This window comes from Ranitomeya imitator, chromosome 1, assembly GCF_032444005.1.
Source record: "Ranitomeya imitator isolate aRanImi1 chromosome 1, aRanImi1.pri, whole genome shotgun sequence".
NCBI classification, from domain to species: domain Eukaryota; kingdom Metazoa; phylum Chordata; class Amphibia; order Anura; family Dendrobatidae; genus Ranitomeya; species Ranitomeya imitator.
This window is the reverse complement of record NC_091282.1, coordinates 420,263,470-420,281,323: the sequence shown is the minus strand read 5'-3', so window position 1 is coordinate 420,281,323 and position 17,854 is coordinate 420,263,470. Positions and strand designations below refer to the sequence as shown.

General features: G+C 40.1%; 1 protein-coding gene across 3 annotated transcripts in view; it reads left to right on the top strand.

Annotated features, from left to right (window-relative positions):
- Window positions 1-17,854, top strand: part of PCSK5 (proprotein convertase subtilisin/kexin type 5) — a 748,165-nt gene that overhangs the window by 298,018 nt on the left and 432,293 nt on the right. For all 3 annotated transcript variants that reach the window (XM_069763164.1, XM_069763172.1, XM_069763182.1), the window contains exon 8: window positions 12,662-12,874. In XM_069763164.1, the coding sequence (XP_069619265.1) occupies window positions 12,662-12,874 (213 nt within the window). The remainder of the gene's footprint in view (window positions 1-12,661; window positions 12,875-17,854) is intronic.

Genomic DNA, 17,854 nt, shown 5'->3' with positions numbered 1-17,854 from the left:
AGGAGCACAGCTGTGCTTGCAAGCGCTGCGCTCTATGTCTAGGAGATCAGCCACTGCTGAGAGACTGCAAAGGTGGCCGGGGGAAATGAGGCAATGAGCAGGAAACTATAAATGTAAATATTCCTTTGGTTCCTGAGAATTGATAGGAGAGATAAATTGCAAAATAGCTCGTATTTACAAGCACTTTACAATTTTACCCATGTAAGAAGATGAGATATTTCAGTAGCCTTTTTTATGTAAAGAAAACATATCCAACTTTCTAATACACATTTGCATTCATTTCTTTTAGTTTTCTGGAATAGGGATGGGCTGACCCGTGGAAGTTTGGGTTCTGGTACCTGGCCCAAACTTTATTCTAAAATTCGATTTGGGTACCAGAACTGGACCCGAACTTGAACCAGAACCCAATGCGACACAGACTTTTGAGCCGAAAAATTCTCTCTCTCTCTGATCTCCCGACTTTGCAAGGGACTTTCAGGAGAAGTTTGTGTTCGGTGTTTAGCACTGGACCGTAACTGTCCTATGCGAACAACGAACTTTTAAGTTCAGGTTTGCTTACCTCTCTGCTGTAATTCATTAGGACCCTTCACTGTTTCCTTCCAGGAAATATAAATGTGTCCTTCTTATGTGGTGGACGCACTGTTTCTTAGGTTATTGTTATAGTCAAATATTTAGAGGTGAAGTTAAAACAATAACATTTAAATTACAAAATCAAATTGAGGAGAACCACTTTAGGCCTCATTCAGATGTCCGTGTTGCAGGTACGTTTTGTACCTGTTTTTCAGCACGCACCCGTTATAATCTAAGGTGCTATTCGCATGTCCTTGTTCTTCCTCAGAACGCGTGTCTGTGCAAAACACACACAGACATGTCCATTTTTTTCCGGCAGCACTAATGTCAAGGATCAATACAAGTCTGTGGGTCCTTGAAAAAGACATACAGCACACGGATGGCATCTGTGTGTCAACCGTGTGCTGTATGCGTTTAACCATGAAAAAGATAGGAGAAGCTTTGTCATTTATTTAATTTTATCCATCCATGAAAAACACTGATGACACACTAAATGTAGAAATGGACACACTATCGGCGCACTGATGCGCAACACTTATTGGCACCGGTAGCATTTTTTCAAATACGTGATTAAACACAGACATGTGAATGAGGGCTTAGACAAGGTTCACATTACCGTATTTTCTGTCCCCAATGCTATCCGTCCCAAAAAATCTGACCGCTCTCAGACCTATGTTTTTCAATAGGGCTGTTTTTGAAAAAAATCCTAGCTTACTATAATCTTCTGCATTTCGGAAGAGACTTGCCCATACACGTCTGTGGATGGGCAAGATATAAAACGGATTCCATACGTATCATCAACTGTATAATATGCGATCTTTACTAATACATTGGAATTTTTTAAGAAAGGGTTTTTGGGCTTGGAGACTTTAATAACGTCTGATGTATAAAAACGGATGCCATACTGATTGCATATGGATGACAATACACATGAAAATCGAACAATTTTTTTAGGATGCTGATGTGAGCTTAAAGTAGTAGCATGGGTGTGCAGTATTGATAACAGTTGACACACGTATACTGTGGGCAAAGCTGTGTTTCTGAATTTCATTAATGTGACTCATATTATCACAGTCGTAACCTGTTCTTCATTGCAGGTGCCAAATATTTTTCTTTGGCAGAGTTATTAAAAATCTGTAGTCTTGCAATTTTCCTTCATTGATCTAGTCGTATGCTGGAATGTCGTCTGTTTGACCTAGAGGCTGCATATAATATCTTGAAGAGTAATAAAAAAATCAATCATTTTCTTATCTATATTAATTTGTGTATTGGGATTCGACCCTTCCACCTGTGTCTATCACTGTTTATGTCCAGAATAATTACTCCATGCTCTTTTGCTTCACCCTGGAATTACTGGACTTCATTACGGTTTCATATTTATTTAGAGCAGAGCATTATTAGAGGAATCAGTGCACGGCTACATGGACATAGCAGCACAATATAGTGTACATACAGTACTGTGCTCTAATGGAAAATGTCACAGCTTCAAGGGTATAGACAATTTACCTGAGTGGATGAAACTTGGGCTAAATAGAATTTTTCCAGGACAGCCTTTTTGTATGATTGTAGACAGTTACAGTTAACGGGGTCGTCCCCTAATCGGACAACCCTTTATCAATCCCTATATTTCCCTCCCCAGTAAAATAATAGCACTTATTCTCCACTCCAATGCAGCCGCCGTTCCAGTTGGGTAGGCAGGGGCTTTCCCTGGGCCCCGTGACATTGTCACGCGATCCCTGTGGTCAATCAGTGGTGGCTTCACTCTCCCCTCCTTCGGACAAATAAAAACATCCAGAGGAAGCGAGAGCTGATGTCGGAGAGTTGTAGGAGAGGAGAGTGAAGGCAGTACTGGTTGGCCACAGGGATTGCCTAACATAACAATGTCATGAGAGCCTGTGCAGACACCAGAGGTGGCTTTCAGTGTTATTATTTTAATGGGTGGAAACATAAAGAATCAGTAGGAGTTGTCCTAGTAGTGGACAACCCTTTAACAGTGAATTCTGTCAATGAGTTTGTCTGATAACAGTGTCTGAGGCTCTTACCTCTTTTCTCCTCAACAATATTCTAACCTGATTTATGACCAGATGAAAGTGGAACTTTAATTTGTTTTTTTTAAAATGTATCTTTGAAGATCGCTTAGGAAAAGAGAAAATGCTACAGACCCTCCACTCACTGACAGATTCACTGCTAATTTATTCTGCAGTCTATGTGCTTTCCTACACAAAGACTGTAGAAGAAATCCAGTTGAGGTTTTTAGTCCACAAGCAGGTACTTTGGTGAAAAAAAACAGGCTCATTACATTTTAAATACTAGAGCAGGCAGGAGGAAGAACTTTGTCACAGTGGCTGCTCATCCTGTGTGATAACTTTAGCTATAAGGCATGTTAGAGTTTTTTCTACCACTTATCACATTGGTTGGCTTACTTTAGACCAATATCTTGAGGATCTATGTAAAGTGTTGTGGAAATAATTGACTCTATGTATGTTAGTAAAATAAAGATTTTAACCAGATTAATAATAAATTTGGCACAGAATGACGGCACAATTGCTATGAGATCTGTTCCTGTGTCCCTTCCAAAATCTGAAATAGTCCTTGAAGACCTGAAATCACTCAATTAACAACTACCAGTTTATTTGTCCTAAAGCGTCTTGTTACATTTCCAGTGGACACAGATTTTAGAATAGTCCTACTGACAGTATGATATCTGTTTCAGCTCTTTTCTGGTCTGCTTAAAATTCAGTTTTTGCTGACCCATTCATCTTTTCTTGAACACATGAATTTAATATTTTTCTTCAACACAAAAAAAGCTTTTCTTTTCCTTATACATTGTGTTGGCATTGATTGAATGAGCCAATATAAAAATGAATTGTTTCTTGAAAATGTTATCCATGCAACATTAAAGGTGCAGACAACAGATATATTTGTTTTCATTTATTTCTTTGCCAATTGGCTAAAACTGACCATGTGAACTGTCATATGCTCTGTTGTATACATTTTGTCATGATGATTTATGTTGTCTCGAATGTCCTGGAAAATATATGCTTACTGTTTTTACTATTTGAGCAGTACTGCTCTCAACGTTTCCTGACTATACTTTAGGTAGGAGGAGATCACCATCTATGAAGTAGAACAGAGGATTGATTTTAAGAGCAGCTCTCAATATAGAAGACTGGATGCATCAATGAGCAGTTGAATATAATTCCTTGGTGATAGTAGTGGATCACTAGGCATTACGGCCTCCTTAGTAATCGGATGATAGTTGTCCAAACCTGCCAATTTTGCAAGGATTTGTTGACCATCTGATGTGTTTGGAGCCCTCCTGATTCTCACCTGAAAGATGATGTCGGAGGAGAGAAGGATCGGGCGATTGGATTTTCAATGCCTGATCATTTTGTTTTCAAAGGAGATAAGCCACTGCCAGATACTTCTGTGGCCATTCTTTTCTCCACTTTAGCCTTTGAAAGCACATTTATACAACACCGAGCCTAGAGTTCGGGGAATAGAAGGGATAACTTTCTGCTGAATGAAAATTTGCCCAACAGCTATCTCATGTATGTCCAGCTTTTTAACAACCAGACCCACAGTTATCAACCAATTTTGAACAACGAATTTAAAAAAAATGATTTGCTTTTCTTTTTGTTTTTAACTCCAACGTGAAAAATGTAGAACTGTTTATATATGCTAAGGCTAAAAGTAAATTGTTATGGGAAGTAAATTTATATTGATATTTCATAGCCAAATAGAAAAACTTAAAACATCTGATACGTGACCTGCATCATGTGTTCATTCAAAATATTAATAAATAATTTTTCTAAAAAGCACAAAACTTTTCCTCTGTAATACAGAATGGCGCCATATATTTTTAATAATGCCAATTTTGCTTAATGACCTATTGATTCTTAAATCTTTCAATGTCATAGAAAAATGGCCAAAATGCACAAAAATACAGTGGTAATAGGCACAATAAAGCACGTTCACTGCAGTAAAAGTAAGACACAACATTGATTAACTACTATAACCCTACATAAATATTTAGACTGTCACGGGAATGTGCACCTGGATCACCAGTGTTCTCTCCTAACACGGACTATAGTCTCAATATGGCATTCCAATAAATAAATTTATCAGCAGATTTAACATTTCCTACAATTAATTCAATTAGTATATTTAACACATACATTGGATAAATTAGTGAAAAGATTTCTTCTAAATAAAAAAAAAGATAAATCTATAGATTGCTTGCCACTTCTTTGGACTTATGGTCCAAACTATGGTATGCCATGTGTTTTGTATTTGATCCAATATTGACAACGTTTTATTTATTGACCCTACATATTCTCCATGTTCATGAGTGGTTATCTTTTGACATAAAACATTTAATTAAGTTAATAATATTTAGTGAGTTACAATATGTAGCAATATTTAGACATGAGCATAGTCAAACCACTTTTTTGTCAATGCAGCCTAGTAGAATTTAGTAATTGTTTACTAAAGCCTAGCGATGAATGCATATGGAGTCCATATGATGCTACGGAAGAATGAATTATTTGACTATTATTCTCTAAAATATTCAAAACTAGATTAATTCACCTAATGAGCTCTTAATTGCCAAATGAGTTGCTTATTCTGAATAAGTGATAGTTGAAAATGTTCTCAGATCTACCAAAGAATATTTTATTTCAATAAAACTGTAGTGCTGTTAGCAGTTGGGGTTTTCTCTTCTTCAGAGCAAAAAAGGGAATGTACTGTTTAACCAATGCCACCAATTCAAGCATAGTTTACAGCTCTGTCCGTCCAATTGAATTTATTAAAAGTATTATTTTATTTTGGATATTCAATGGTGGAGAGGGGCTTGAATGGTTCTTTTACGGAAATATTTCTTGCGTTAATCCCCAGCTTATCTTGTAACCAAGACAAAGATTTCATATAAAAAAGAGATTCCTTTAAGATCTATTCCTGACATAGTGATAGAAATGAGCTGCTGCACATGCAGTTACTTCAAGAATAATGCTTGATGTAGGAAATATACAGTATATTGTATATATGTTTCAGGAAAATATATCTTTCACTGTGATAGCCAGTAGATAGAAAAAAGTGAGAGTTCTCAGAGTTACATACAGTTATATATTTACTGTATAAATACTGTATATTTTAATTGCTAACTAAAAAGATGATAACTAAGTGTTCAAGACTACTCCGGTTTCTTCATCAGACATAAATATACAATTTGTGATGAAGAGACCTGAGTAACCACATAAGTTTGCTAATTATTACCATATTTCCAGTTAGCCATTAAAAGATATTAGCCACTGAGGACTCTCGATCTTTAATATTTTTCTGTAATACGTATATATATATATATATATATATATATATATATATATATATATAGGGAAACCTAAAATATAATGTTTAATAAATACTAATTAAAAAACTATACGACACAACACATAATGACAAACTCGTGCATTGACCACACAGGTCAATCGGACAAGGAACTGATAAACAGTCCAAAGAGGAAAAGTCAGTAGTCAACTTGGTGCCCTACACAGCCTTCAGGGCTTATTATCACAATGTACACCCTGTCAAGTAAAGCAGAGGAACCAAAATTACAAATGTATGCTACTGTTAAAGAAGTATTACTTAAGGCTCTCTATAAGGTGAAGAGACAGCACCACTATTTATCACCAATAAGAAGCCTCAAATACACGGGGGCACACATAGAGCTATTGGAACAATCTCACCCAAATGTGATGCTGCAGCATACTGAAATGTGTTCCCCATGTCAGGATAAGAGTCCTATGGATCAAATTCCGTCCATCTAGGATCCGTTGAACTCCAAGACCACCTCCTGTGTTAAAGACCACCTCCCTACGCGTTTCATCTCAGGGAAGAATCATCAGGGGACAAGGCAGTCAGTATGTGGTCAGGATTTGAAGGAGTGCTCAACCGAGACAAAAAATCTCCAGGGAGCCTCTCATCAATCCACCAAAGAATGGCGTCTCTTTTATATGGTACTCCTATCAGGGGTAATGCCTATTCATCCAGAACAGCTGAGATTCAGCCAATCAGTCCTGGGCTTACAGCCAACACTCAGGGGTCCGACTAACCTCATTGGTGAATCAGGGTTAATGGCGGCGACCTGAGTTCCACGTGGGATACACATCAACGGAGGTATGTGTCAGGTACACTTCCGTTCTTTAGTGACGAGCGCGCACCTCTGACTCATAGTGGTGAGTCATTGACATGCGCAGAGACTCTGGAACGCAAGCGGCGTTGAGGCTGTCTGAGCGTGCGCATCTGACTCGACGTAGTGGGTCACTACCCAGCGCCTGGAATGCAAGTGACGGCGAACACATTTCTGCCTGGGCGCGCACATATGACTCAACAAAGTGAGTCACAGCCATACGCCTGGGATACACATGGGAAGGGGGCGTGGATCTCACTGTGGCTTAGTACAGATCCAAGGTTTACAGCTCCGGTGCAAGGTGTGCATGTCAATGACTCACCGCTATGAGGTTAGTCGGACAGTAGCATACATTTGTAATTTTGGTTCCTCTGCTTTACTTGACAGGGTGTACATTGTGATAATAAGCCCTGAAGGCTGTGTAGGGCACCAAGTTGACTACTGACTTTTCCTCTTTGGACTGTTTATCAGTTCCTTGTCCGATTGACCTGTGTGGTCAATGCACGAGTTTGTCATTATGTGTTGTGTTGTATAGTTTTTTAATTAGTATTTATTAAACGTTATATTTTAGGTTTCCCTTTGCTATTTTTGTATTTATATTTTTTTGGGCACCCATTTTTCATTTTGAGTGGTTTATAACCCCTTTTTTGCTATACTATATATATATATATATATATATATATATATATATATATATATATATATACATACACACAGTATAGACCAAAAGTTTCGTTTGGACACACCTTCTCATTTAAAGATTTTTCTGTAGTTTCATGACTATGAAAATTGTAAATTCACACTGAAGGCATCAAAACTATGAATTAACACATGTGGAGTGATATACTTAGCAAAAAAGTGTGAAACAACTGAAAATATGTCTTATATTCTAGGTTATTCAAAGAAGCCACTTTTGCTTTGATGACTGCTTTGCACACTCTTGGCATTCTCTTGATGAGCTTCAAGAGGTAGTCACCGGAAATGGTTTTCATTTCACAGGTGTGCTCTGTCAGGTTTAATAAGTGGGATTTCTTGTCTTATAAATGGGGTTGGGATCATCAGTTGTGTTGTGCAGAAGTCTGGTGGATACACAGCTGATAGTCCTACTGAATAGACTGTTAGAATTTGTATTATGGCAAGAAAAAAGCAGCTAAGTAAAGAAAAACGAGTGGCCATCATTACTTTAAGAAATGAAGGTCAGTCAGTCCGAAAAATTGGGAAAACTTTGAAAGTGTCCCCAAGTGCAGTTGCAAAAACCATCAAGCGCTACAAAGAAACTGGCTCACATGAGGACCGCCCCAGGAAAGGAAGACCAAGAGTCACCTCTGCTTCTGAGGAGAAGTTTATCTGAGTCACCAGCCTCAGAAATCGCAAGTTAACAGCAGCTCAGATTAGAGACCAGGTCAATGCCACACACAGTTCTAGCAGCAGACACATCTCTACAACATCTGTTCAGAGGAGACTTTGTGCAGCAGGCCTTCATGGTAAAATAGCTGCTAGGAAACCACTGCTAAGGACAGGCAACAACAGAAGAGACTTTGTTTGGGCTAAAGAACACAAGGAATGGACATTAGACCAGTGGAAATCTGTGCTTTGGTCTGATGTGTCCAAATTTGAGATCTTTGGTTCCAACCACCGTGTCTTTGTGCGACGCAGGAAAAGGTGAACGAATGGACTCTACATGCCTGGTTCCCACCGTGAAGCATGGAGGAAGAGGTGTGATGGTGTGGGGGTGCTTTAACTGGTGACACTGTTAGGGATTTATTCAAAATTGAAGGCATACTGAACCAGCATGGCTACCACAGCATCTTGCAGCGGCATGCTATTCCATCCGGTTTGCGTTTAGTTGGACCATCATTTATTTTTCAACAGGACAATGACCCCAAACACACCTCCAGGCTGTGTAAGGGCTATTTGACCAAGAAGGAGAGTGATGGGGTGCTACGCCAGATGACCTGGCCTCCACAGTCACCAGACCTGAACCCAATCGAGATGGTTTGGGGTGAGCTGGACCGCAGAGTGAAGGCAAAAAGGCCAACAAGTGCTAAGCATCTCTGGGAACTTCTTCAAGATTGTTGGAAGACCATTTCCGGTGACTACCTCATGAAGCTCATCAAGAGAATGCCAAGAGTGTGCAAAGCAGTCATCAAAGCAAAAGGTGGCTACTTTGAAGAACCTAAAACATAAAACATAATTTCAGTTGTTTCACACTTTTTTGTTAAGTGTATTTTTCCACATGTGTTATTCATAGTTTTGATTCCTTCAGTGTGAATGTACAAATTTCATAGTCATGAAAATACAGAAACATCTTTAAACGAGGAGATGTGTCCAAACTTTTGGTCTGTACTGTATATATATATATATATACATATATATATATAATGCCCCAAATGCCCCGTGTGTCACTTGTGCAAGTTAATTTAATTAATTTACGTTAACACTTACAATTTCCTCCATTGTCTTTAAGGTATGTTCACACTGAGTGTTTTGATGTAGAATTTGGAGTGGATTCTGTTCCAGTTTCAACATAGGGAAATGCTTCAAAAAACCTATGTGTTTATTTTACCGTAGTTATTTTCAACCTGATAAATCGAGCAATTTGCAAATTCTAGAGGCTTTTCTGCCTGAACAAAAAAATCTTTAAAACATTTTTTTTAGGATTTTTTTGATTGCCAGTTGCTTTTCTTATGCATATAATCACCCATAGAGGGAGTGGGAGGGTTCTCACCGTATCCCCTCTTGCAGAGCTGACACTGGCATGTGTACTAGCAAGACCTGCGGTGATGTCATAATCATGTGATCATCACATGGTCCTGGTTAAATACCTGGATATGAGAGACAGTCTGCACGTGTGTTGGGAGAGGGAACACTCCCATGTGGCTCCAGGAGGAGTGGAGATCATTGCTAGGTATCTGCAGGTGAAACCTGCAGAGCAAGGACTCTTGTGCACTTTGTTTTGTTTTTCCGTTAAGCCAGAAAGGCTCTGCTTTTGTTTTTGTGGACCCTGCCTTGGTCTATGCTGACTTTAATAAACCGGCAGGTGTTTCACTATCCAAGTGTTCCTGTGTCAACCTGAAGAAGCAGCTAAACGTGTCAACCCCTCACAATATGTACACTATTAGTTCAGTAAAGGAGGGTGGATATCGTATGCTGCCCATCCCATTAGCTTTTCACTGAACCCTTCTGTTGCTCCAAGATGGTATCTACATCTATAAACATAAAAGTGGCATGTTTAGCTAAATGTGTCAGAGATCTACTGACTGGCTGAAAGGCTGAATCTGTTTAAATGTTCTGGTTTCTAAGAGCTCTAGCCATGGTCAGAGCACTTCCAGAGCCAGTACCTCCTTGGCTCTATTCCCTGCCTAGTGACACCTAGAGAGTCAAAGAAGAAGGTAGCGCTGGGTCAGGAAATATAGCTGGAGAGGCAGGGGCTTGTAAAGTGCCCAAGTCACATCCAGAGCACTTAAGTCTAATTTAAATATAGAGTAAAACATTTTTTTTTTCAGTAATGAATTGATACATTCCCACATCGGCATTTTGGGGGGAATTGGGTGGCTTGTGCTAACATATTCCCTTTAACACAGTTGTATTAATAGTAGAAAATTCCACTATGTTGTAGTCAATGAAAAAGTTAATCACTGAGCTATTAAAACCATCCAATTTTGCTTTTGGCACCTTTCTCTTTCATTCATTTTCACTTCTCAGTATCCTGTTTAGATAATCTCTTCTGTTCTATGTACATCAGTAGATTTCAGCAGCTGGCTTCAGATAAATAGCTGAGCATTAACAATTCACAAATCATTGATGTGTCCATTATTTTTTGCTGTGAGCTAAGAATGGCATAAAAGAATACAGTTCAATTCCCATAAAAAGTTCAAATATACAATATATATTGTATTTGTATCACATCCATAATGGAATTTCTGTCAAACAAAGCTCCGATGTTTTTGAATGTCATTTCTTATTAACAGCTGACTGCTTCATTTAAACTTTAACCCCTTAACAACCACCGATACGCCTTTTAACAACGACAGTTAAGAATACTTATGCCTCAGCACCTCTTTTTAACGACGCTGAGAATTAAGTGTATAGCGCCCCCAGGTTCGGAATTTCTCTGGGGTCTCTGCTACCCCTTAGCTGAGACCCCAGAGAGCATGATTCGGGTTGGTTTTTACCAAATCCAGTGCTGCGATTGCCGTTATTAACAGTATGACGGCGACCAAACAAAAAAAGTCAGATTTCCCATTTAATTTCTCTCCTCTGATGTGATCGCACATCAGAAGAGAGAAAGATGGGGTCCCAGGATCCCCCACCCTGGTACCTCTGGAGTCCCTTCAACCCCCAGTGAAGTCTCCCTGGCCGCCAGCATCTTCTTCTGGGAGAAAATGGCAGGCTAAGTCTGCTGGCCAGCACCCGGCAACAATAGGAAATTTTTCCTATTGGTTCATTTTGATCACTGTGATAGATCCTATCACAGTGATCAAAATAAAAAAATTGTAAATCAAACCCCTCTTTATCACCCGCTTAGGTAAAAAATAATAAAATTATTTTTTTTTATTTATTTTCATTTCTCCATTAGGGTTACAGTTGGGCTAAAGTTGGAATTGGGCTAAGGTTAGGGTTAGGGTTGGGCTAGAGTTAGGGTAGGGCTATGGTTAGGGTTGAGCTAGGGTTATGATTGGGCTAGGGTTAGGGTTGGGGTTAGGGTTGGGCTAAAGTTAGGGTTTTGGTTATGGTTGCGATTATGGTTAAGGTTGGGTTAGGGTTAGGGGTGTGTTGGGGTTAGGTTTATGGTTAGGGTTATGGTTGGGATTAGGGTTAGGGGTGTGTTGTTTAAGGTGGTTAGGGTTATGGTTAGGGTTGGGATTAGCGTTAGGGGTGTGTTGGGGTTAGGGTTGGAGTTAGAATTAGGGGGGTTCCACTGTTTAAGTATATCGGGGGTCTCCAAACGCGACATGGCACTACCATTGATTCCAGCCAATTTTACATTCAAAAAGTCTAATGGTGCTCCCTCCCTTCTGAGCCCTGCCATGCACCCAAACAGTGGCTTTCCCCCATATATGGGGTATCAGCGTACTAAGGATAAATTACACAACAAATTTTATGGTCCATTTTCTCCTGATACTTTTGGGAAAATAAAAAAAAATTGGTTCCAAAGTATATTTTTGTGAAAAAAGTAAAATGTTAATTTTTTCCTTCCATAGTGCTTTAGTTCTCGTGAAACACCTGAAGAGTTAATAAACTTTTTGAATGTGATTTTGCGCACCTTAAGGGCTGCAGTTTTTAGAATGGTGTCACTTTTGGGTATTTTCTGTTATATTGACCCCTCAAGCTCACTTCATATGTGAGGTGGTCCCTAAAAAAATGGTTTTGTAAATTTTGTTGGAAAAATGAGAAATCGCTGGTCATCTTTTAAATCTTATAACGTCCTAACAAAAAAAAAACTATGTTTCCAAAATTGTGCTGATGTAAAGTAGACATTTGTAAAATGTTATTTATTAACTATTTTGTGTGATACCATGCTTTGATTTAAGGGTACAAAAGTTAAAAGTTTGAAAATTGCAAAATTTTTCAAATTTTGCAAATTTCCATTTTTTTCATAAATAAACACAAGTTATATCAAATAAATTTTGCCTCTAACATAAAGTACAATATGTCATGAAAAACATTCTCAGAATCAGTGGGATACGTTGAAGCGTTATAGAACTATAACCTCATAAAGTGACAGTGGTCAGAATTGTAAGTACCAATTTGGTTCTGTCACTAAGGGGTTAATACTTCCAAAAAGAAATAAAATTAATGCTGTAAATAATATAAAAAATAAAGAAACATATAAATATATACATATATTTATCACTTTTTGTGTTTTCTTCATCTTTTATTTTGTTGCATTTCTCTTTTTAGGGGAGAAGAGGTTATGGCTCGATTTTTGTCTGGGCTTCTGGCAATGGTGGTAGAAGTCGAGATCATTGTTCATGCGATGGATATACTAATAGTATCTATACAATCTCAATCAGCAGTACGACGGAGAGTGGCAAGAAGCCATGGTATCTAGAAGAATGTGCCTCAACATTGGCTACAACATATAGCAGCGGAGAATCATATGACCGAAAAGTGGTATGTAACTTCTTCTTTATAGCTACAGATGTGACTAAGGGGAGTCTTATTATTCTGAACACAGCTGGGCAAGACTTATATGACCAGTACTGTCCTTTTGTACAGCTTTGGTATTAATGTCTCTAATATAATCATAGAATGTTAGAGTTGGAAGGGATCTTCAGGATCATTGTGTCCAACACCCTGCTCAATGCAGGATTCACTAAACTATCTCAGACAGATATCCGAAGACTTCCCTGAAAGGAGATCTCCCCACCACCAATTTTTTTCTAATATCTAATCTGTATCTTCTCCCTTTCAGTTTCATTCTATTATTTCTCTTGTTTCCATGTGCATATAAGAATAAGGATGATCCTTCTACATGTGACATCCCTTCAGATATTTGTATATAGCTATTAAGTCTCCTCTTAATCCTTCTTTTACAAGCTAAACATTCCCAGTTCTTGAATCGTTCCTCATAGGACATACTTTGCAGTCCGCTCACCATCCTGGTAGCTCTTCTTTGAACTTGCTTTAGTTGTCATGATATGTACCGACCCAGCAGGGGTTCGGTTAGTGGATGGCATGACACACACACAATAGGATGGAAATGGGGAGAGGAAGGCCCTACCAATAGGGAATGAGGGATGGACACTTCCTTTCCAACCTGAGCCTGTCCCGGCACTCCCCTAATGCCCTAAGTGGGTTCTTCCCCCCATCGCCATCAGGAACAATGTCCTTTACTGTCACCTATCACTGCTCTTGCTAGTGCACTGGCCAGCAAAGGCACTAGCCTCACCACTGCAGATGGAACAACACAGGGGACAGTGACAAAATGAGTCAGACGAGGAAAAAACATCAAACTTAGCTTAAAAGCCTTCTCTGCTGTAAGGCACCACACAACAGAAGAAAGGCAACCAGACCATGAACTCCACGAAACTCCTTACTGTAGGCGCTTGGTCAACATAGATTGCTCTATCAGTGAGCTGATGCATCAGGTGACTATTTAAAGGATGTGGGAGTGGTCATCACCCACATCAGCTGACCTTGCAACTCTGCAATTGCACTACACAACCAGCAAGGGAAACTGACATTAACCCCTGCTGGCCTGAAAGGAAAAAAGCTACATTTAAATCATAGTGGAACAAGAGCTGCCACACATAGAAAAATGGATTCTGACACTATTTTTTCAATGTCTTTTTTAAAATGTGGTGCCCAGAATTATGCACAATATTTCAGATAAGACCTGACAAAGGAGGCATACAGAGGAATAATTACTTCACTTCATCTAGACTCTATGCTTCTATTAATACATCCCAGAACTGTGTTTGCCTTTTTTGTTGCTGCATCACACGATTGACTCATGAGCAGTCTGTGTTCTATTAGTGCACCAAAGTCTTTTTCACATGTGTAGTTTTATTCCTCCCATTCTGTAGATGTTATTTTTATTTTTCTTGCCTAAATGTAGAATCTTGCATTTCTCTCTTTTAAATACCTTATCTAGATCATTATTAATCATTTCTTGGTCGTCTTTAGTGTTAGCTATCCCCCCTAGCTTTGCATCATCTGGAAATTTGATCACTTTACCTTCAGTTCCCTTAACTAGATCATTTATTATCATAAAAATCCTCTCTCCTTCTGTACTTGTGTGTGCCTTGTTTTGCTCATGTTTATTGTGCTTGTCCATATTTGCCCCTTTCACATGTAAAGCGCCATGGAATAAATGGCGCTATATAAATGTATAATAATAATAAAAATGTTGAACAACACTGGGGCCAGGACAAAGCCTTGTGGTACCCCACTTGGAACACTTTTCCAATTCAATGTGCAATCATTTATTACCACTCTTTGAGTACGATCACTGAGCCAGTTATGACTCCACCTAACTGGAGCCTTGCCAGTCACATACTGTTAGGGCTAGCGGAACGCACCAAATAATTAGAGGGATGGTATAAGGTGCATTCGCAGCCCGGAGTCTACTGTGCAGAGATGGAACCTGCTGCTGAGTAATGACGGACTATATGACGGTATAATTTGGATACACACATGGGATAGTTTCACCCAGTATGAAGGAAGCGAACCCTGTTGCGTCACAGGGCCACGGTACCGCACAAAGAGCGCAAGCAGTCACAGAACTCTGTCCCAAGACTCAGACCTCTTGCACTCAACACTACTACTGGGGTGTCAGAGATTAACAGAAATAATAATTTAATGCACAAGAGTGCATGCAGTGCCACTCTGGCCAACACCACTAACCACCCAGACTTGGGCCAGAAAAGCACTCTATTAGCGCACGGCGCCGCACTGGCGGTCACTGCATTAAGACGCTCTACCGTGTGCTAGCTGTGCGGAATAGCACTGTCAGGCGCTAGGTAGCTTCCACCATTCGCGAACAGTCAGCAACAATAGGGATGGGAATGATTTGGAGCTTTCATCCATCAACAGCTACACATCCACACACACACGTTAAGAAGTTTATACTAGCGCATGGCCATGCGAACCTTTTATAGAGGAAGCTCTCCAGGACCTTCCTAGTTGTCCAATAGGAGCTGCTACAGGACCTGAGCATGTGACTCCCGACCTCTAATGAGAGGTCGTCCCTTGGGCATTCTCAGAAGAAGAAAAGCAGGACTTAGTCCCAGGGACGCCTGCTCGCCGCTGATCAGTACTGGTTACAATGGCTGAGCCTGGAAGAACAGCAGTAACCAGCCGCACAATATCAGCCTGAGCCAGACGCTGGGACCGACGTCTCTGCTGAACAGGCTCCACTGTGGCTGGAGGAGAATGGGAGACTGCAGCAGAGATGGTTTGAGATTACCCCTGTGCAGTGGCGAGAACTCGACACCTAACACATACTTTGTCTTTTTTTCAATAAGAATTGTATTAGATGCTTTATCAATTGCTTTGCTGAAGTTGAGATATACTAAATCTACCACATTTCCCTGATCCACCCAGTCAGTGATTCCATCACATAAAAGCAGTTTTATTTTAGAGCACAGTCCAGTTGCAGACCATATGGCTGCTATGGTTCCCATGAGTCGGGGAAGGCCCACCTACTCAGAATTTGCACTTTCATCTTTATACAAGGTTGATGTCACTACATCGCGCCCACTTTGCCTGGCAGTGCAGAGGATCAGACCACACACTTAAACCATCCTACTATTTGGAGGGCTATTTGGGGGCCATCATATTATTTGTAGGACAGCATAGAGGCCGGTTATCTGTGCTGGGTAGGGGCCAGTTATTCTGTTTGGATGGCTGTGTGTTGTGAATTCTGTGGCTGAATTCACTCCTGTGGTCACAAGTGGTACTGCAGCTTCTGAGCTTCCTTCCTCAGGTGTTCTGGTGAGCTCGTTAACTGCTTCATTACTTAACTCCGCCTGATGCTGCTATCCTTGCTCCTTGTCAATGTTTCAGTGTTGGATCTGAGCTTCTCCTGATTGTTCCTGTGACCTGCTGCTCTGTATAGCTAAGTGCTTTTTGCTTTTTTGTTGCTTTTTTTCTGTCCAGCTTGTCTTTTGTTTTGCTGGAAGCTCTGAGACGCAAAGGGTGTACCGCCGTGCCGTTAGTTCGGCACGGTGGGTTTTTTTTGCCCCCTTTGCGTGGTTTTGCTTTAGGGTTTTTTGTAGACTGCAAAGTTCGCTTTACTGTCCTCGCTCTGTCCTAGAATATCGGGCCCCACTTTGCTGAATCTATTTCATCCCTACGTTTTGTCTTTTCATCTTACTCACAGTCATTATATGTGGGGGGCTGCCTTTTCCTTTGGGGAATTTCTCTGGGGCAAGTCAGGCCTATTTTTCTATCTTCAGGCTAGCTAGTTTCTTAGGCTGTGCCGAGTTGCCTAGGTAGTTGTTAGGCGCAATCCACAGCCGCTTTTAGTTGTGTTTAGGATAGGATCAGGTGTGCAGTCTACAGAGTTTCCACGTCTCAGAGCTCGTTCTTGTATTTTTGGGTATTTGTCAGATCACTGTGTGCGCTCTGATCGCTATGCACACTGTGTTTCTGGATTGCCTTCATAACACCTGTCATTAGCAAACATAACAGCTGTGTGTGGGCCAGTTATACTGTTTTGAGAGCTATGTGAGGGCAAGTTACATTGATTGGAGGGCTGTGTGTGGGGGCCACTTATACTGTTTGGAGGGCTGTGTGGGGGGCCAGTTATACTGTTTGATGGACTGTTCCTGTGCTATTTATACTGTTTGGAACCAGTGTGGGGCCATTATACTATTTAGATTGCTGTGGGGGTACATGTATACTGTTTGGATTGCTGTATGGGGCCTGTTATTCTGTTGGAGGGCTATGGGGGGAGTTATATTGTTTGAAGAGCTGTATGGTAGGCCATTATACTGTTTGGAGTTTTTGTGGGGGCCATTATACAGTATGGAGAGTTGTGTTGAAGCCATTATACTGTCTGGAAGATTGTGTTGGGGCCAGTTATACTGTTTGAAGGGCTGTGTCAGTGGCTATTATATTATTTGGAAGGCTAGTGAGCGCCATTATAATGTGTGCAGGCCATTATACAATGTGGAGGGTTGTTAAAGCCACCATACTGTATGGAGTAGCACAATTAGCACTTCTGCCATGGAGCCCCATGATTTTTATGTACTCCCTTGCCACAGTCATATTATGAAGCATCACATTTTTGTTTTATAAGTGTAATTGTAGCTAGTCATTTGGTTTTTGTTGGTGAATTTACAAAGCAATAAGGCATATACTAAGAAATGGTATTGTCAAACACTTTGAAAATGGCGTGTCATCCCCGATATGTCAGCTTTATTAATGATGTGCTGTTCTTAATATCAAAGAATGGGTGTTTCCAATTTGGGGGTGTTTCCCTGTACAGTCTGGCATTGTGCAATTAGTACTGGCAGTGTCAGAGTGGGCCACCCCTTTGACGAGGAATGGAAAGCTGTCTAGGAGGAATAACACGGTAAAACACTGAGTTTGGATTCACAATTGTTATGAAATAGAGAATGTAAGTACGGTACTTTCTAAAACAGA